Source organism: Oncorhynchus mykiss, chromosome 2 (assembly GCF_057628025.1).
Source record: "Oncorhynchus mykiss isolate SJ-2025 chromosome 2, ASM5762802v1, whole genome shotgun sequence".
In the NCBI taxonomy this organism is placed as follows: domain Eukaryota; kingdom Metazoa; phylum Chordata; class Actinopteri; order Salmoniformes; family Salmonidae; genus Oncorhynchus; species Oncorhynchus mykiss.
In genome coordinates this window covers 78,676,452-78,697,361 of record NC_143023.1, presented here as the reverse complement: position 1 = coordinate 78,697,361, position 20,910 = coordinate 78,676,452, and the positions used below count along the sequence as shown (strand labels likewise).

At 43.2% G+C, this 20,910-nt stretch overlaps 1 protein-coding gene and 1 long non-coding RNA gene across 2 annotated transcripts in view; both read left to right on the top strand.

Annotated features, from left to right (window-relative positions):
* The window catches only part of LOC149985241 (uncharacterized), a 1,026,866-nt gene that overhangs the window by 871,644 nt on the left and 134,312 nt on the right, over nucleotides 1–20,910 (top strand). The gene's annotated exons all lie outside the window — the stretch shown is intronic.
* The window catches only part of LOC110497066 (low-density lipoprotein receptor class A domain-containing protein 3), a 140,417-nt gene that overhangs the window by 76,029 nt on the left and 43,478 nt on the right, over nucleotides 1–20,910 (top strand). The window contains exons 3-4 of the mRNA XM_036956334.2: nucleotides 10,305–10,430; nucleotides 11,219–11,353. Of these exons, the coding sequence (XP_036812229.2) occupies nucleotides 10,305–10,430; nucleotides 11,219–11,353 (261 nt within the window). The remainder of the gene's footprint in view (nucleotides 1–10,304; nucleotides 10,431–11,218; nucleotides 11,354–20,910) is intronic.

Sequence of the window (20,910 nt, the reverse complement as noted above, 5' to 3'; positions counted from 1 at the left end):
TATAGAGGCAGAAAAAGTAGGTGGTGTAAAAAATGAGTGGCCATCAGTAAATCCCAGAGGGGAAGGCCTTTCCCAGAGGGATATCCGGATGATGCTGGGCTGATTGTGCGCCGCCCTATGGGACTCCCAATCACGGCGGCCTGATTTGATACAGCCTGGATTCGAACCACGTACTATAGTGACGCCTCTCGCACTGAGATACATTGCCTTAGACCGCTGTGCCAGTCACAGCAAGCTTTCTAAAGGAATATGCATTCAACATTTTTTCATCAAATCAAATGTGTCACATCCGCTGAATAAAACAGGTGTAAACCTTACAGTGAAATGCATATTTACAAGCCCTTAAACCAACAGTGCTTTAAGAAGTTAAGAAAACGAATACAAATAAATGTTGAGTAAAAAAATGTAAAATGAAAGTAACAAATAATTAAAAAGCCGGGGTACCGGTACAGAGTCGATGTGCGGGGGCACTGGTTAGTTGAGGTATTTGAGGTAATATGTACATGTAGGTAGAGTTAATGTGACTATGCAATGATTATAAACAGAGAGTAGCAGCAGCGTAAAAGAGGGGTCTGGGTAGCCATTTGATTAGCTGTTCAGGAGTCTTATGGCTTGGGGGTAGAAGCTGTTAAGAATCCTTTTGGACCTAGACTTGGCGCTTGCCGTGCGATAGCAGAGAGAACAGTCTATGACTAGGGTGGCTGGAGTCTGCGATCGCGACACGCAGGTTCAAATATCAAGACAAACTCTGAACCAATGACATTAATTTGGGGACAGGTCGAAATGCATTAAACATGTATGGCAATTTAGCTAGTTAGCTTGCACTTGCTAGCTAATTTGTCCTATTTAGCTAGCTTGCTGCTGCTAGCTAATTTGTCCTGGGATATAAACATTGAGTTGTTATTTTACCTGAAATGCATAAGGTCCTCTACCCAGACAATTAATCCACACATAAAATGGCTAACCTGAATCGTTTCTAGTCATCTCTCCTCCTTCCAGGCTTTTTCATCTTTGAACTTACAGTGGGGCAAAAAAGTATTTAGTCAGCCACCAATTGTGCAAGTTCTCCCACTTAAAAAGATGAGAGAGGCCTGTCATTTTCTTCATAGGTACACTTCAACTATGACAGACAAAATGAGAAAAAATATCCAGAAATCATATTGTAGGATTTTTAATTAATTTATTTGCAAATTATGGTGGAAAAAAAGTATTTGGTCAATAACAAAAGTTTATCTCAATACTTTGTTATATACCCTTTGTTGGCAATGAGAGAGGTCAAACTGTAAGTCTTCACAAGGTTTTCACACACTGTTGCTGGTATTTTGGCCCATTCCTCCATGCAGATCTCCTCTAGAGCAGTGATGTTTTGGGGCTGTTGCTGGGCAACACAGACTTTCAACTCCCTCCAAATATTTTCTATGGGGTTGAGATCTGGAGACTGGCTAGGCCACTACCAGGACCTTGAAATGCTTCTTACGAAGCCACTCCTTCGTTGCCGGGGTGGTGTGTTTGGGATCATTGTCATGCTGAAAGACCCAGCCATGTTTCATCTTCAATGCCCTTGCTGATGGAAGGAGGTTTTCACTCAAAATGTCACGATACATGGCCCCATTCATTCTTTCCTTTACACGGATTAGTCGTCCTGGTCCCTTTGCAGAAAAACAGCCCCAAAGCATGATGTTTCCACCCCCATGCTTCACAGTAGGTATGGTGTTCTTTGGATGCAACTCAGCATTCTTTGTCCTCCAAACACGACGAGTTGAGATTTTACAGAAAAGTTATATTTTGGTTTCATCTGACCATATGACATTCTCCCAATCTTCTTCTGGATCATCCAAATGCTCTCTAGCAAACTTCAGACGGGCCTGGACATGTACTGGCTTAAGCAGGGGGACACGTCTGGCATTGCAGGATTTAAGTCCCTGGCGGCGTAATGTGTTACTTACTGATGGTAGGCTTTGTTACTTTGGTCCCAGCTCTCTGCAGGTCATTCACTAGGTCCCCCCGTGTGGTTCTGGGATTTTTGCTGGGGTGAGATCTTGCGTGGAGCCTCAGATCGAGGGAGATTATCAGTGGTCTTGTATGTCTTCCATTTCGTAATAATTGCTCCCACAGTTGATTTCTTCAAACCAAGCTGCTTGACTATTGCAGATTCAGTCTTCCCAGCCTGGTGCAGGTCTACAATTTTGTTTCTGGTGTCCTTTGACAGCTCTTTGGTCTTGGCCATAGTGGAGTTTGGAGTGTGACTGTTTGAGGTTGTGGACAGGTGTCTTTTATACTGATAACAAGTTCAAACAGGTGCCATTAATGCAGGTAACGAGTGGAGGACAGAGGAGCCTCTTAAAGAAGAAGTTACAGGTCTGTGAGAGCCAGAAATCTTGCTTGTTTGTAGGTGACCAAATACTTATTCATTACAAATCCTACAATGTGATTTTCTGGATTTTTTTTCTCTCTCATTTTGTCTGTCATAGTTGAAGTGTACCTATGATGAAAATTACAGACCTCTCTCATCTTTTTAAGTGGGAGAACTTGCACAATTGGTGGCTGACTAAATACTCTTTTGCCCCACTGTATATGGTGATTGGCATCTACACTTTCATAGTATTACCACGACAACCGGCAAAACATTTCGTCTTTCAATCACCCACGTGGGTAATACCAATGAGGAGATGGGAGAGGCACATGGGTACCTGCTTCTATATACCAATGAGGAGATGGGAGAGGCAGGACTTGCAGTGTGATCTGCGTTAGAAATAGAAAGGTGTTCTATTTTAGAGCAGTGTGGGTGATATAATTGAATAACATGGATTTCTAAATGTATTTTGCGATTCTCGGGCATGTGACGTGTCCGGTCTGGTCAGCATGTTAGTGTGTTTGGACCATGATAGTTTGTTGGTGATGTGGACACCAAGAAACTTGAAGCTCTCAACCTTCTCCACTGCAGCCCCGTAGATGATAATGGCGGCATGCTCGGTCCTCCTTTTCCTGTAGTCCACAATCATCTCCTTTGTCTTGATCACATTGAGGGAGAGGTTGTTGTCCTGGCACCACACGACCAGGTCTCTGACCTCCTCCCTATAGGCTGTCTCATCATTGTCAGTGATCAGGCTTACCACTGTTGTGTCATCAGAAAACTTGATGATGGTGTTGGACTCGTGCCTGGCCATGCAGTCATGAGTGAACAGGGAGTGCAGGAGGGGACTGAGCACGCACCCCTGAGGGGCCCCCGTGTTGGGGATCAGCGTGGCGGATGTGTTGTTACCTATCCTTACCACCTGGGGGCAGGCCGTCAGGAATTCCAGGATCCAGTTGCAGAGGGAGGTGTTTAGTCCCAGCGTCCATAGCTTACTGATGAGCTTTGAGGGCACTATGGTGTTGAACACTGAGCTGTAGTCAATGAATAGCATTCTCACATAGGTGTTCCTTTGTCCAGGTGGAAAAGAGTAGTGTTGAGTGCAATAGAGATTGCCTCATCTGTGGATCTGTTGGGGTGGTATGCAAATTGGAGTTGTTCTAGGGTTTCTGGGATAATGGTGTTGATGTGAGCCATTACCAGCCTTTCAGAGCACTTCATGGCAGACGTGAGTGCTACGGGTCGGTAGTCATTTAGGCAGGTTACCTTAGTTTTCTTGGACACAGGGACTATGGTGGTCTGCATGAAACATGTTGGCATTACAGACTCAATCAGGGACCGTTTGAAAATGTCAGTGAAGACACTTGCCAGTTGGTCAGCACATGCTCGGAGTACACGTCCTGGTATTCTGTCTGGCCCTGCAACCTTGTGAATGTTGACCTATTTAAATGCTATGGACAGTGTGATCACACAGTCGTCTGGAACAGCTGGTGCACTCATACATGTTTCAGTGCTACTTACCTTGAAGTGAGCATATAAGTAATTTAGCTTGACTGGTAGGTTTGTGTCACTGGGTAGCTTGTGGCTGTGCTTGCCGTTGTAGTCTATAATAGTTTGCAAGCCCTGCCACATCCGATGAGTGTCGTAGCCGGTGTAGTATGATTCATTGGCTTCTGGTTGGCGTATGTACGTACGGTCACTGTGGGGATGACGTCATCGATGCGCTTATTGATGAAGCCAGTGACAGATGTGGTGTACTCCTCAATGCCATCGGAAGAATCCCGGAACATATTCCATTCTGTGCTTGCAAAACAGTCCTGTAGCTTAGCATCTGCTTCATCTGACCACTTTCTTGTTGAGCGGGTCACTGGTGCTTACTGCTTTATTTTTTGCTTGTAATTTATTTATTTATTTTATTTTACCTTTATTTAACTAGGCAAGTCAGTTAAGAACAAATTCTTATTTTCAATGACGGCCTAGGAACAGTGGGTTAACTGCCTGTTCAGGGGCAGAACGACAGATTTGTACCTTGTCAGCTCGGGGATTTGAACTTGCAACCTTCCGGTTACTAGTCCAACGCTTCGTATGCGTCTCTGTGTCTGGAGTAAAGGTGGTCAAGAGTTTTTTTTCTCTGGTTACACATTTAACATGCTGATAGAAATTAGGTTAAACTGATTTGAGTTTCCCTGCATTAAAGTCCCCGGCCACTAGGAGCGCCGCCTCTGGATGAGCGTTTTCCTGTTTGCTTATGGCCGTATACAGCTCATTGAGTGCGGTTTTGGTGCCAGCACCAGTCTGCGGTGGTATATAGACAGCTACAAAAAATATAGATGTAAACTCTCTTGGTAAATAGTGAGATCTACAGCTTATCATGAGCTACTCTACCTCAGGCGAACAAAACCTTGAGACTTCCTTAGATTTCGTGTACCCGCTGTTTACAAATATGCATAGGCCATCACCCCTTGTCTTCACAGAGGCTGCTGTTCTATCCTGCCGAGAAAAAAAATAAAACCCACCAACTGTATGTTATTCATGTCGTCATTCAGCCACGACTCGGTGAAGCATAAGATATTATCGTTTTTTATTGTCCCGTTGGTAGGATATATGTGCTCATAGTTCATCGATTTTATTATTGATTGATTGATTGTACGTTGGCTAATAGGAAAGATGGAAAAGGTAGATTACCCTCTTGGCAACGGATCCTTACAAGGCACCCAGACCGTCGTCCATGATACCTCCATCTTTTCTTCCTGCGAATGACGGGGATGAGGGCCTTGTCACGTGTCTGGAGTAAATCCTTCCCGCCCGACTTGTTGAGGAAGAAGAATGTCTCCAGTACGGGGTGAGTAATCGCTGCCCTGATATCAATAAGCTCTTTTCGGTCATAAGACACCGTGGCAGAAACATTATGTACAAAATTATGTACAATTAACACGACAAAACGTACACAATAGCACAATTGGTTACGGGATTGTAAAACAGCAGCCATCTCCTTCGGCGCCACATATTTGATATAGCACACACTTTTCTTGACAGAAGGTTGCACATAGTGCCTTGACAGTTTATGACGTAGACTGATTTAAAATCATTGCAAAGAAATACAGTGTCCAGGAGTCACTGCTCCCCTTCTACACATGTTGGTAATATCGCCTGAACGTTGTCTGGCCTGGGCGTGATCGAAAAGTTCCATTAATGTTTCAGGGCCAAGAGAGAGCAAGGCCGAAGGCTGCTCTTTAGTGCCAACCTACTGTACATTGTTCTCCCTCAGATGTTTATTGTATTGTACAGCGTCAGACTGGGCCAGGACTCTGAAGGAGCCAGATTGATTAGTTTGATCTTCCAACCTCCTAGCAGACTGCCTCTGTCTCTGTGTGCCCTCCTTGCTTTCACCCAGACTCCATTACCCATCGATTTTCCTTCCCACACAAACGCACAGGCAAGGTCAGAGAATATCCTTTCAACTCCTCAGCCTTTTCCTCTCTCTCTCTCTCTCTCTCTCTCTCTCTCTCTCTCTCTCTCTCTCTCTCTCTCTCTTCCTCTCTCTCTCTTCCTCTCTCTCTTTTCTCTCTCCTCTCTTTTCTCTCTCCTCTCTTTTCTCTCTCCTCTCTTTTCTCTCTCTCTCTCTCCTCTCTTTTCTCTCTCTCTCCTCTCTTTTCTCTCTCTCTCCTCTCTTTTCTCTCTCTCTCCTCTCTTTTCTCTCCTCTCTTTTCTCTCTCTCTTCTTTTATTCCCCTCCGCTCCATGTCACTCCTCACTCTCGCTCATGCATGCTCATCACGACCTGGTCCACCTGTGCTCAGAGACTTATTTTCTTATGGAGCGAGGGAGAGAAGGAAGGAAGGAGGGGCTGAGGGGGAAAGAAAATAAAGAGGGAAAGTATTGGCTGCGGAAGGAGAGGAGAGGAGAAGGTTGGAGGGATCCTGTTAGGAAAAAATCTAAAGTATTTCATTAAAGCTAAAACTATCATGCTCTTCGCTGCTTAGATGCTTTTATGGCAAACATATTTGCAATTAAGAATGTTCTCTAGTGTAAGGTTTAGGAAGGATTTGAAAGGAAAAGCACTTACCCATCAAGTGTGGGTGCGTGGGTGTGTGCCTTTGCGCCAGCGGCATCATTTGGCAGGTAAAGATGGCTGTTATTCCAGTCCTCGAGTGCCTTTTTTGCCCCAGCTAACACACCTGACTCCAATAATCACATAATCATGATCTTCAGTTTACAATGCTAATTGATTAATCAGCTGTGTTTGCTGGGGATGGCGAAAAAGTGACACCAATCGAGGACTGGAGTTTCCCACCCCTGTGTAGATGACTTGGGCTAGGTACTGTAACTGCTGTTTGATTTGACATGAAACTAAGCTAGAGTTTTAATCACAGGGCTTATGTAGCTAGTGCATAGCAGTGTTTTTACCACAGGTGGACTCCAATCAAGTTGTAGAAACATCTCAAGGATGATCAATGGAAACAGGATGCACCTGAGTTCAATTTCGAGTCTCATAGCAAAGGGTCTGAATACCTATGTAAATAAAGTATTTATGTTGTGTGTGTGTATATATATATATATATATATATATATATATGACATTTCGAGAACAGCAAAAAATAAGCTAAATTTACTTCAGACGTTATTACCTTGTTGCTGTAGCTTCATTTACAGTGCATTCGGAAAGTATTCAGGCCCCTTGACTTTTTCCACATGTTGTTATGTTACAGCCTTATTCTAAAATGCTTTAAATAGATGTTTTCCCTCAATCTACACACAATACCCCATAACAACATGTGGAAAAAGTCAAGGGGCCTGAATACTTTCCGAATGCACTGTAAATGAAGCTACAGCAACAAGATAATAACGTCTGAAGTAAATTTAGCTTGTTTTTTGCTGTTCTCGAAATTTCATTTTTGCGTTTTTAAATTGCGTAGAAATGCAGTAAATAAGCTTCAATTTTATTTTCCTGCTGGTATTGGCCTTACTTGACTGCAGGCGCATTCGTTTTATTTTGTACAGCTGAGCTGAACACCCCCACTGACTTTGGTAGCCATACAAAAAAAAATGGGGCTGTTTTTTGTAAACAACCTCTATTTAGGCTCAGAGGAGAAGGGGGAAAACTTGGCCCAGAATTAGAGAAATTCAACTTAGAGGGAGCGCGTGATAGGAGTGGTGGAAGAGTGGGGGGAGAGAGTGGGGGAGGTTGAAGGACAATGCTCTGGAAAAGAAACAAGAAAGTACTTAAATTTAGAGAGGTGGAGAGCAAGGGATTCCGGGCAACAAAAACAAAGAGAACACCTTCACAGAGGAATAAACCAGGGACATTTAATAACAGGGTCTGATTTTTGTTTCGTAAAGCCTCTCCTCTCTCCGCTCCCCCTTTTTTTTTGAGAGCTGTGCTCTGCTCTGCCTGTGAAGGACGAGGTGACCCCAATGAGATGTGAATGCAGCTATAAGCACATTAACTTCCCCCTTCCACACCCCTCCACCCACACACCCCCACCAATCCAGTTTCTGTGCAACTGCCTTGAAATTACCATTAATGCAATTTTTTTTACTAATTCTGACAATATAAGCTTGGATCAGACAGTGGGTATCCATACTGGTGCTACTGGGTTTCTGGGGGAGAAGGAGGAAAGGTAGCCATGACAGGGCAAGGGGCGGGAGAGCATTGGGCCAGTAACCGGAAGGTTTCCCTGGAAGCCAAAGACGTGGATGTTGATTAAGGCTTGGGTTAAATTTGGAAGACACATTTCAGTTGAATACATTTAGTTGGACTACTGACGAGGATGCACCCCGGGTCCGGGATAAAGGGAAAAAGGAAAGGGGCCCCTTTACAGGGGTGCATCCTCATCTCCTGTCCTTCGTATGAGTAGATGATGAAGGAAAGGAGCAGACAAAAGAAGTGGATTGAGACTTCAGATCCATGTAGCCACAAACCAATCTTCCCTCGATTTTTCACTTTTTTAGGAGACCAAAAGAAATGCAAGAAAAACATGATATGTGAGAAACAGATGCAATCTGTTTTGATTGTTTTCCACAGCAAAGTGAGAGAGAGTGAGAAAATATGAAGAAAAACAACAACTCAGAGCCATGTCTTTTTTCTCCGCAGAGTTTAATGAATGTGATATACCATCCATGCAGAATGGGCTTTAAGCACTCAGGGCCTCCGCTGTGGCTGTAAACAAAGGCTGTACACACACACACACACACACAAACGTGCACACGCACACACACACACAGGCAGACCAGACGCTCCAGTGTTGAGGGATTGCATTTCATAGAGGAGAGGAGAGAGTATGCGGGTGCTCTGCGTACCCCTCCTTCTTCCACACATAATCGCTGCAGCTTGAAAGAGCTCATAAATCAGCCTACCACAATGGATCGTAGGGGGAGAAATGTGTGCCCCTGGCATTTTAAATGGCGCAGTGCCAAGCCATGGACAGGCCAATAATAATTCTCTTTGTTATTCAAAGTGGCGAAAACACAGGGAGATGTTTGGGTGTTGGCTGGCTTAGAGATATACTGTGTACCCACTCACTACACCCCTTTCCTGTGTCAGTGATTCAGAGGGTTGAGGCCTTGCTTTGTAATGCTGGGTTTTACTAGAGCCGCCGGTTATGTATGCAGTGTCTGTGCCCACATACTAGTGGCTAACTGGTTACTGGTGGTTGCTCAACTGACTGCTGAGTTGACCATGCCACCTACAGAAGGTTAGATCTCTTCCTATAGCGTCTGATTTACTAAGCTTTTGTTTTGCATACATTTTCCAGAGGGAATTAAACTTTGAATGTTGAAAAATTATAAAGTACAGATTAAGAAGTAAAAGTTCTGAAGGATAAGTGGTTTTAGCTCTCTCTCTTCTCCTTCCCGTCCCGTCCCCCCACCAGATAGTGGATTTCTAATCTAGATAATGCGCTGAGGTTCTTTGATTTGCACGGCAGAGTGTCCCAGATGGACTCATCTTGCCATAGCAAGCTTGGGTCACACTATGGGACAGACTCCCTGGGTCTAGGCAAATCCAATGCACTTCTCAAAACGCCTATCCAGGCCCTGGAAAGTAATTTTCTGCTCTGGACTGAAAAGCATCCAAAGTAACCTAGTTCTTTCTGGTCTGACTTCTCCCCACACGTCTCCCTGTCAGTCCTCTGCCTGGTGTAGCTACTTTCTCCACAGTGTTTTCCTCCAGAGAGGGGATCAATGTGTCTAAAGCAGGCAGCTAAAGTTAGGTTCTGCTGAGGTTAAACACACCCCTCCACCCACACACCCCCACCCCCATAGGGGTGGAGGCTCGTCAATCTCCTGGCTAGCCACTGAGATCTGGCCCTCCCTCCGTCTACCCGCCGTTAGATTGATCGATGGTGGATCTATACTAACGCTTCCCTCCACTTTGTTCTCTCTTTGTCTCTGTCTGCTTTCTGTCTGCTCTCCTTCCTAACTACTTTCCATTCTGTTTCCAACCTGTAGCTCTTAAGGTGGGGGGTAGGTCTATAGAGAAAGTGCAAAGAAGTACTGCAGGACAAGTAGAACTGATACATTCACTGACCTTTAGTATAACATAACTACATTTGTAACATTATGTATTAGAACTCACCATTGCCAGAATGTCAATAAGAAGGATCCTTTAAGGCCATGAATGAAATGTGAGCAGCAGCCTGTAATATACAGTGATTGTCTGGTAGGACCCACATCCCTCTATCCCTCCCACTCGCCTCTCACTCCTTGTCTCCCCCTCTCTCACTGTCCTGTTCTTCATCCCTCTCTCTCCTTCCTTCCCTTTCTCTACCTCTACTTCTTTCCCTTCTTCTCATTCTTTCTTCTTTCTCATATTTCCCTCTTTTCCCCACAGCTCAACTCTATTATGAGACATTTACAACTGCAGCATCATCCATCCATAGTCATTTCTGCATCATCCTAATAACATCCTCTCCCTCGCTCTCTCCCCCACTCCTCTCCTCTCCTCCCCACAGCCAAGATAAAGTCCAAGTGTGCTCCGACGTTCTTTGCCTGTGCCAACGGGATACACTGTATTATCGGGCGGTTCCGTTGCAATGGCTTCAGCGACTGTCCTGACGGGAGCGACGAGAAGAAATGCAGTGAGTATCCCACAGTAACCACCTCCCATCCCATACTAACCCTGGCATAATACCCCATCATGACCTTAATGTACAGTATGTCATGGAAGCCACTCTCTATTTAACCACATACACTTCAGCTTTAGCTGTAGTATATAGAAGTGGTGGATTTGGAAGTGGGCTCACATGGCTCCCTCCCTCTGTTCCTGTTTCTCTCCATCTCGGCAGAGCAGCTTCTAACGAGCCAATCACTCTCCATCGTCAGAGACACTGTGCCTAGCCTGCAGGCCCCCACACTGATGCACATCTAATCTAGCCATTTAAATGGAACTGCACTCCTTCCACGTGCTCTGTGCTACGAACGCCGCGCTCTGAGAACCGACCACTATGTCTCTACTGCCTAATTGTCTGGATATTCTTACAAGATAATTCAGCCTCATTCTGCTCAGGCTTGGAACAAAGGCCAAGCAGCACAAGAGTGCAAAGAGGAATCAGAAGTGTTCTGAGGTCTCTCATGCTAGTTGGATTTGTGTATCTAATCAAAAACCGAGATCAAAAGGTTTTACTGTATCTCTCGATGCAGTGTGATGCATTTAATTTTTTCATTAATTCCCTCTTGATATTTCTTTGATAAATTGATAAATTGGACCGTGTTAAAGGTTTGAGTTTTCTCTAGCTCTTCAGTTTAAGGAGCTGGTGGTTATAAAAATGAAACAAAAGAATGCCTACAGTTTGTTTATCACATACCTAACCCCTGACCTCTATCCCCTGACCTCTAACCTCTGAGCTGTGTTGTGGTCCTCTCACAGCAGGTAACCCGCTGGTGTGCCTGGAGGCCCGCTTCAAGTGTCGTAACGGGCACTGTGTGGACCGCAGTTTCCTGTGTAACGGACAGGACAACTGTCAGGACAACAGTGACGAGGAACACTGCCTCACCACCGCAGGTAAGGAGCTACACACTACATAGTAACAACCCGCTAGCTACACACCAGCTACCTGCTAGCTATGCGCTAGCTATACACTAACATGGCTACATGCTAATGGTTTCACAGTCACAAGGCACCATTATACAAGCATCCAACATTGCTCACTAGGATTCAATACAGGTGGTAACCTGTATCCATCAGGTGGTAACCGTGTAGAGGTCTGCCATCAAGACAGATTGCAGCACGCAGAGAGGAGAGGAGAAGCTCAGGGTTTATTATCCCTCTGAGCTAAGGAAGAGGAGGGGGAAATTAAACTGCATAACACACACCCACAGGCATACACACAGACACAAACATACAATCTATGCCTCCCCCAACCCTCTGACTTTGCCTCTCTCGAGAATAAGAGCAGAGGTGCTGCAGATGACAGATAAGGCACACAACATCCGTTTTAAGCCACCTGAAGTCATCCCACACTCCCTTCTTCCTCACTACACTCACCATCTCATGGAGTTAGAATGCTGTTTGGGTTACCTGCCTCTGACGTGTCTGATAATTACATCTAGCCTGCTCTCATAGTTTTATCCTTCCATTGTTTCATTCCTGCAGTCTGATTTAGGCCATTTGTTAGACAGCCACAGAGGATGGCCTCTATGGTTTTTTGCTATTTATTCATTGGGTAATGGGTTTTTGGAGGGGGAAGTGACAAAGTGGCGAACAATGCAATGTAGCAATATAAAATAGTGGTGAGGGAAAAAGTCAATACAGTTACATATCTAAATATTATTTTGGACGATTTTATATTGATACTTTGATTTGATTGATTTGTAGAAATAGAAATAAAAATAATAAAAAGTGGGAGCATTTATTTTATTTTTTGCCAAGTGGCGTTAAGGGTTTATCATACTGTTTACCAAAATGTGTACACGTATGCACAACAGTGGAATATTGGACCGTTAGCTTTCATACTTTTTAGAATTTGTAGCACAGCTCAAACAATTTCTCCAACTGTCAACACATTCAAATGAATAGAGGATACATACCTGAGACGCGTTGGTTGGGACCTGTGGGGAGGTGCTATGCGTCCCCTGCAGATGGTGGTGTCAGAGCCGCGGAGCTATGACACAATGGGACACAGGACAATCACTTATCAGCATCTATGGACTATGATTTACACTTTCGCTAGCGCTACTCAGCTATACCTGCGCCAAAGCTCCGGTATTTTTCATCCGATAGCTTGTTCTCCATCTATGTTTTCAGCGATTTTATTTCCATGAATGACCAAACCAAGAATCCAGGACACTCAATTGAGTATAAAATGTTACGTTTGGTATGGTTACATAAGACAGAAGGTTACTTAAGGTAAAAACGAAAGGCGCGTGAATGGGTGGGCATAAAATGTCAACGTCTAGCCGCCCAAAGGTTCCGTGTTCGAATCTCATCACAGACAACTTTAGTATTTTAGCAACTTTGCAACTTCTTGCTACTTTTCATATACTTTGCAACTACTTTACTTTTTAGCTAACCCTCCCCCTAACCTTAACCCTTTAACCTAACTCCTAACCCCTAAACCTAACACCTAGCCTAGCTAACCTTAGCCACCTGACTAAGGTTAGCCAGAAAAAATTGGGAATTCATACGTATTGCAAATTCATAACATATTGTACGAATTGCAATTCGTAACATATCATACGACTTGTAATTTGTTAAATATAGGCAGAACTTTACCAAAATGATTACTACGTTGTTTGCTGGAAATAAAAGTTTTGGCTTTGATACCGGCAATATCTTTCAGATATAAAGAAAAGCTGGAAAAAAGTTGGCAGTATAGTAAAGCTGGCAGAAAAACGTATTGTGATGTTATCGAGGAAGAGCATGGGAAGATAGAGAATAAACTTCTGTATGTGTAATGTTTACTGTTAATTTGTATTGTTTATTTCACTTTTGTATATTATCTACCTCTCTTGCTTTGGCAATGTTATCACATGTTTCCCATGCCAAGAAAGACCCTTGAATTGAATAAAGTGCAATAGAAACAATTGGAATAAAAGGCATGAGAGGCTAAGGGGGATTTGAGATCAATAGAAGGAGAGGGATAGAGAGAGAGAGTGATGCTGAGATAGAGAGGCAGGGTGAAATGGGAGCCAGAAGAGGATGGAATAGATAGAAGTGAGTGAGAGGGGATAGTAAGAGCGAGAGACAGTGAGAGGGATAGCAGTAGTCTGGAGTCGAGCCCCGAGGCAGAGCGAGGGAGGGGGAGGGCTCTGTAATTCAGGAAGCAGAAATAACATTAAAACCCATTCGGCACAGCAGCGTTTCTTTTTCCTCACAAATCTGTGTTTGGGTGTACGTTGTCGTAGGGGGTTGGGGGCGGGGTGTGTGTTTGACCCCCCCTTTGCCTCGTCACAGCAGGAGAACAGCCCGGGGGCACAGACGTCCCAGGCACACACACAAACACACTGGAGACCAGAGACACACTCAGCATGCCCAAGCACCAAACACATACACACACACTAAAGCAATAATACACACAGTATAACTCCCTGACCTTCAGCAGTCTAATATCAGAATGAGAAGTTTGTGAATGTGAAATAGTATGAGACATGCAGAGAGCTGTAGATGAAGTGTTCTCTGTCAGATGGAAAGTTGGAGACAGTGTCTTAACAGTAATATTAATTCACAGAATGGGGGAAAGTTAAGCCATTGAATTGTCTTAGTAGACTAATGACACAGTGTGTTGGGAGGGAGGGAGGGAGCTTTCAACTGGCTTTGTGGATTTCTGAAGACATGGCATGCTTTGTCTGATTACCACCATCAAAGGCTTTTGTTTTGGCACACTCTGTGTGTGTTTGAATACTCAACACCTCCCTTCATAGTAAACTGTGGACTTTCAACATAAACATTTTCAAATGAAGATTGTCATAAAATATTTACATTCCAAAAAATATCCAGTAATTCAGAAATGCAGTGGGGATTATGCCTGTGACTTCATGTAGAGTATAGCGCACAAAGGCTCTGAAAACATCTTCATTATGGCTCCCATTCACATCCACTTTCTGCCAAAGCTCTGTCTCATGTCCCCAGTCCCAAACCGTACTCCTATTTCAGCATCCAATGTGCATTTGAATAAGGATTCAATGTTTGTCAATTGAAAGTTCATTGATCGTGTACACAGTTTAGCTAAATGTTTATGTTATTAGCGCCTAACAATGCAGTAAAATGTCAAACAAGTACACAAATAATACAACAAAAAAAACAACAAAAAATGTTTTTTATAAAGAAGTCAAGAGATGTTCGGAACGAAACCAATTAACAACCCAAATAGCACTGTAACACGAATCCAAATGCCATCTATACGTATCTACACATACATGTGTTAATGGTATGTATAGACAGTATGTGAATAGAAAGGTTATGTATACCAGTAGTTATAGAGGATAAGTCTAGAATACAGTATATACATATAAAGTGGGTAAAACAGTATGTAAACATTAGTAAAGTGACCAGTGTTCAATGACTATGTACTCTACATAGGGTAGCCATCTCTATCTCTTTACATGTCATTTACATTCATTTACATTCCCTTCACAACAAAACCAAGTGTCCTCCTCAAGGTTATCCTGCAGCATTCCTTGAAGAGGAACAAACTACAGTGACTTCATTGGTTTACCACTCCCCCTCACATATACAAATACAGTACCAGTCAAAGTTTGGACACACCTACTCATTCAAGGGTTTTTCTTTATTTGTACTATTTTCTACATTGTAGAATAATAGTGACGACATCAAAACTATGAAATAACACATATGGAATCATGGAGTAACCAAGAAAATGTTAAACAAATCAAAATATATTTTATATTTGAGATTCTTCCAAATAGCCACCCTTTGCCTTGATGACAGCTTTGCACACTATTGGCATTCTCTCAACCAGCTTCATGAGGTAGTCACCTGGAATGCATTTCAATTAACAAGTGTGCCTCTCTTTAAAGTTAATTTGTGGAATTTCTTTCCTTCTTAATGCGTTTGAGTCTGTCAGTTGTGTTGTGGCAAGGTAGGGGTGGTATACAGAAGATAGCCCGATTTGGTAAGTCCATATTATGGCAAGAACAGCTCAAAAAGCAAAGAGAAACAACAGTTCATCATTACTTTATGACATTAAGGTCAGTCAATCTGGAAAATGTCAAGAACTTTCAAAGTTTCTTCAAGTGCAGTCGCAAAAACCATCAAGCTCTATACTGAAACTGGCTCTCTTGAGGACCGCCACAGGAAAGGAAGACCCAGAGTTACCTCTGCTGCAGATGATAAGTTCATCAGAGCTACCAGCCTCTTAAATTGCAGCCCAAATAAATGCTTCACAGAGTTCAAGTATCAGACACATCACAACATCAACTGTTCAGAGGAGACCGCGTGAATCAGGCCTTCATGGTCTAATTGCTGCAAAGAAACCAATACTAAAGAACACCAATAAGAAGAAGAGACTTGCTTGGGCCAAGAAACACGAGCAATGGACATTAGACCGGTGGAAATCTGTCCTTTGATCTGATGAGTCCAAATTTGAGATTTTTGGTTCCAACCGCCGTGTCTTGGTGAGACACAAAGTAGGTGAACGGATGATCTCTGTGAGTGTGGTTCCCACCATGAAGAATGGAGAAGGAGTTGTGATGGTGTGGGGGTGCTTTGCTGGTGACAATGTCTGTGATTTATTTAGAATTCAAAGGAACACTTAACCAGCATGGCTACTACAGCATTCAGCATTGATACGCCATCCCATCTGGTTTGCGGTTAGTGGGACTTTGCTGCTTCAGTAACCACACCAGAGTCGATATTATGGGAGGGCCTTAGGGGGCCGAGCCCATCCAAATAAAATATTGAAATATAGATAATTTATTTGACTGAGACACGCGCCGACAGAAAGACGCATCAATCTCAGTTAAAGCATCCAAGCAAGTGAAACAGCGCCCCTCTGTCTCAGTATGTGTAGAACATGTATTTGATGCGCTTGCGAATTGGAAAGAAGACATTACACTAAAGTAAATTAATGTTTAATCAAAATTACGTAATTACTCCTGTCTAAATAAAATCATTCAAAATACTTCAACAGGGAGCATGACTTAGCCACAGATGATCCTTAGCGTCTTTATTAAAAATAGCTGTGGATTGTTTCAAATCACAAGTGTGTTTGGGAAGCCCACAATTCGGTTATTTACGCGTGGCAATAGGTCTAGCTGATTGAGTAGCGGCTGTCAGTGAAAGCATCTAAAATATGTGTGAAGATAATGTGTTTTGAGTATAATTTTAAAATGTTGCATCAAGAAGAGGGGGGAGAGGGGGGGGGTGTTGAAGATATGGTCTGTCTCCAGAATGCCTCCATTAAGTGCACATTTGGCAATGTCTTCTTTCTGATTGTCTTAACTCACCACGTACACCACCATTTTGTTCTTCGCCTCACACAAGTCAACAAAATCTGTTTCTAACATCCACTGTGAAAGATTGTTCCTCAGTATTTGAAAAATCTTTCCAACACTCCTGACCTCAATAATCACCAAGCCTCTGTGTGAAAGAGCACAATATCATGATCTGATGATTTCATAAAAAAGTGCTTTTTGTCCCGAGCGCACTGGCGCAGGAAGCTCCGAGGTCCCGGAATAGGCTAGTTGATACACTGTTGAGAGTTTGTTAGTGACGGCTTCGTGCCGGACCCTGTGATAATTTGGTACAATGTTGAACTTCACTAGCAATAGCTCAAGTCAAGACAGCTAGAAAGGGAGGCAGACAGGCCGAGAAGAGAGATTAATGTGATTAAAAGAACCAGAACTTTCATCAGTATATTTTCTACTTTTTTTTATTTGTTGGCTTTAGGCCTATGTATTTGACTTAGTTGGTGATGGAGGTTATAGGCCTACTGCTGCATTAGTCTATAGGGTATCACTGAGTTCTAGACAATCATTTATTTAGCCGCCAATGGATCACAGTGTATCAATGTGTCTATATAGCAGAGGCTAGTGCTCTAGCCATAGTTGAATTTTAACTTTTAGATTTGTATCATTTTACTTCAGATTTTTATAATTAACCATGTGACAATGATTTTGAGAAACTAAAATGTTATTATTGAAATGTAACTGTTCCACAAAAATGTGCATATATAAATATTCAGAACTGGCATGCAGATCGATAGAAACGGTAGGATAAATTGTAAGCTTCCCCTAATTTAAGACTCATGAGCTGACTGTGGTCTTTACTAAAATCCCCATTTAAAAAATGAGTGCAAGCCCGTGCACACATAGGAGGTCCCATGAAAAAACAGGCCTCCTCTGGAAATCAAATGCCCGTCCAACTGATTTGTTCTGTCACAACATGTATTTGGTCACATTACGGTTCCTGCCACCAACCCCATCAGTGTAATCAGTGGCCTACAGGTCCATAGAGGACTGTCAGACAGCCAATTACATCTAAGCAGAGACACAGCGGATGCATGTAGGCAGGCTGACATAATGCATTAGCCTGCTACATGACTAGCCTGTCAGCACATGAACAGCCCTGCTGGAAATCACTGATTAAAGATCATCTCTGGGTGGTTGGAGGTGTGGGAAAACCTAAGGCGTGTGTGTGTGTGTGTGTGTGTGTGTGTGTGTGTGTGTGTGTGTGTGTGTGTGTGTGTGTGTGTGTGTGTGTGTGTGTGTGTGTGCTAATCTACAATATCTGTTCTCATTGCTTCGCCTATGTGTTTGAATGGTGATCGCCACTCATCTAAAGTGCCTTGCGAAAGTATTCGGCCCCCTTGAACTTTGCGACCTTTTGCCACATTTCAGGCTTCAAACATAAAGATATAAAACTGTATTTTTTTGTGAAGAATCAACAACAAGTGGGACACAATCATGAAGTGGAACGACATTTATTGGATATTTCAAACTTTTTTAACAATTCAAAAGCTGAAAAATTGGGCGTGCAAAATTATTCAGCCCCTTTACTTTCAGTGCAGCAAACTCTATCCAGAAGTTCAGTGAGGATCTCTGAATGATCCAATGTTGACCTAAATGACTAATGATGATAAATACAATCCACCTGTGTGTAATCAAGTCTCCGTATAAATGCACCTGCACTGTGATAGTCTCAGAGGTCCGTTAAAAGTGCAGAGAGCATCATGAAGAACAAGGAACACACCAGGCAGGTCCGAGATACTGTTGTGAAGAAGTTTAAAGCCGGATTTGGATACAAAAAGATTTCCCAAGCTTTAAACATCCCAAGGAGCACTGTGCAAGCGATAATATTGAAATGGAAGGAGTATTAGACCACTGCAAATCTACCAAGACCTGGCCGTCCCTCTAAACTTTCAGCTCATACAAGTAGAAGACTGATCAGAGATGCAGCCAAGAGGCCCATGATCACTCTGGATGAACTGCAGAGATCTACAGCTGAGGTGGGAGACTGTCCATAGGACAAAAATCAGTTGTATATTGCACAAATCTGGCCTTTATAGAAGAGTGGCAAGAAGAAAGCCATTTATTAAAGATATCCATAAAAAGTGTTGTTTAAAGTTTGCCACAAGCCACCTGGGAGACACACCAAACATGTGGAAGAAGGTGCTCTGGTCAGATGAAACCAAAATTGAACTTTTTGGCAACAATGCAAAACGTTATGTTTGTCGTAAAAGCAACACAGCTGAACACACCATCCCCCACTGTCAAACATGGTGGTGGCAGCATCATGGTTTGGGCCTGCTTTTCTTCAGCAGGGACAGGGAAGATGGTTAAAATTGATGGGAAGATGGATGGAGCCAAATACAGGACTATTCTGGAAGAAAACCTGATGTCTGCAAAAGACCTGAGACTGGGACGGAGATTTGTCTTCCAACAAGACAATGATCCAAAACATAAAGCAAAATCTACAATGGAATGGTTCAAAAATAAACATATCCAGGTGTTAGAATGGCCAAGTCAAAGTCCAGACCTGATTCCAATCGAGAATCTGTGGAAAGAACTGAAAAGTGCTGTTCACAAATGCTCTCCATCCAACCTCACTGAGCTCGAGCTGTTTTGCAAGGAGGAATGGGAAAAAATGTCTCTCGATGTGCAAAACTGATAGAGACATACCCCAAGCGACTTACAGCTGTAATCGCAGCAAAAGGTGGCGCTACAAAGTATTAACTTAAGGGGGCTGAATCATTTTGCACGCCCAATTTTTCAGTTTTTGATTTATTAAAAAAGTTTGAAATATCCAATAAATGTTGTTCCACTTCATGATTGTGTCCCACTTGTTGTTGATTCTTCACAAAAAAATACAGTTTTATATCTTTATGTTTGAAGCCTGAAATGTGGCAAAAGGTCGCAAAGTTCAAGGGTGCCGAATACTTTCGCAAGGCACTGTAAGTTATTCTCAAATGGCAATGAAGGAATGTAGCCTTTTAGCGTGTAGATCATCATTAAACTGAACAGGAACTGCTTGGTACAGAAGAATTAATCTGCCATTACAGATTGGTCTATATGAACCCGTTGTAGCTGGCTTCTGAATCCTTGGGTTCAAATGTTTGTTACACACAACTGTCTCTCTTTTCTCTCAGTAAAACTCCAGAGAGCCTCTTTTGAACTCCCGGAGAAGCACTCTGTCTACAGAGTATAATCTACAGCTCTATATTTCATAGATCCTTCCTCAGTGTGAAAGGAGATTCACGGCTGCATCTGCTGCTTTGCATAGACATTATGCATGAGAAACCTGGATCCCGGGCCAACTGCTTACACCAGCTCATAAACAGATACATACATAATACTCATTTCCACCTCACCATTAGAGTCCACAGTAAAGCACCCATTAGGGCCTGCAATCACACTGATATATAGACTGAATGGAGAATGTCAGTGATTACAGATTCCTGGGTTGTATTCACCATTGGTGGCATCACTCTGCTTTTAATGGCTTTTCAGCCTCCATATTCCACATTGATTTCTGCAGGAGTTTGGGCCAGAAAATAGGCACAGTAGTTTAAAATGACAAGTTAATCCAAGGGTGTTTTGGAGGTGTATGTGCATGCGTCTGTCTTTGTGTGTGAGGTGTGAGTCTGTCTGTCTGTGTGAGGTGTGGGTCTGTCTTGTCCTATCATTAACACAGAGAGCGAAGGCAGAGGGAGAATGGCGTGGGAGTGGAGGGCAATTTAATGGCCTCAGTGTGAGTTGGGAGATTGGAATAAAATGGCTGCAGTTTGAGATGGGGGAGTGAAATATAATGGTGCTAGTTTATCAGAGTCAACAGTTACTGGACAGAGCCAAAAATAAGATGTTGGACACGCTACTGCCCAGGGAGTTCAACTAGGAGAAACGTTTAGTTTGTGTGTATGTGCGTGTGTGGACCCAAGTTTCTCTTCCCTCTGTTGTTCTCCTCCTGCCCCCCCTTCCATGTTCCCCTCCATTGCAAGTAGCACTCTAACCTCGACCATGGCTGAGTGTCAGTGTTCATGGAGATCCTTGTGTTAGGGCCTAACAGTCTTGACCATGCCCAGAAAGAGCACTCCCCCCTGGACTTGTGTCTGTGTAAATCCCTCTGTCCTTGAACCAGGGCCAGCCATTCCACTCTGTCTGAGA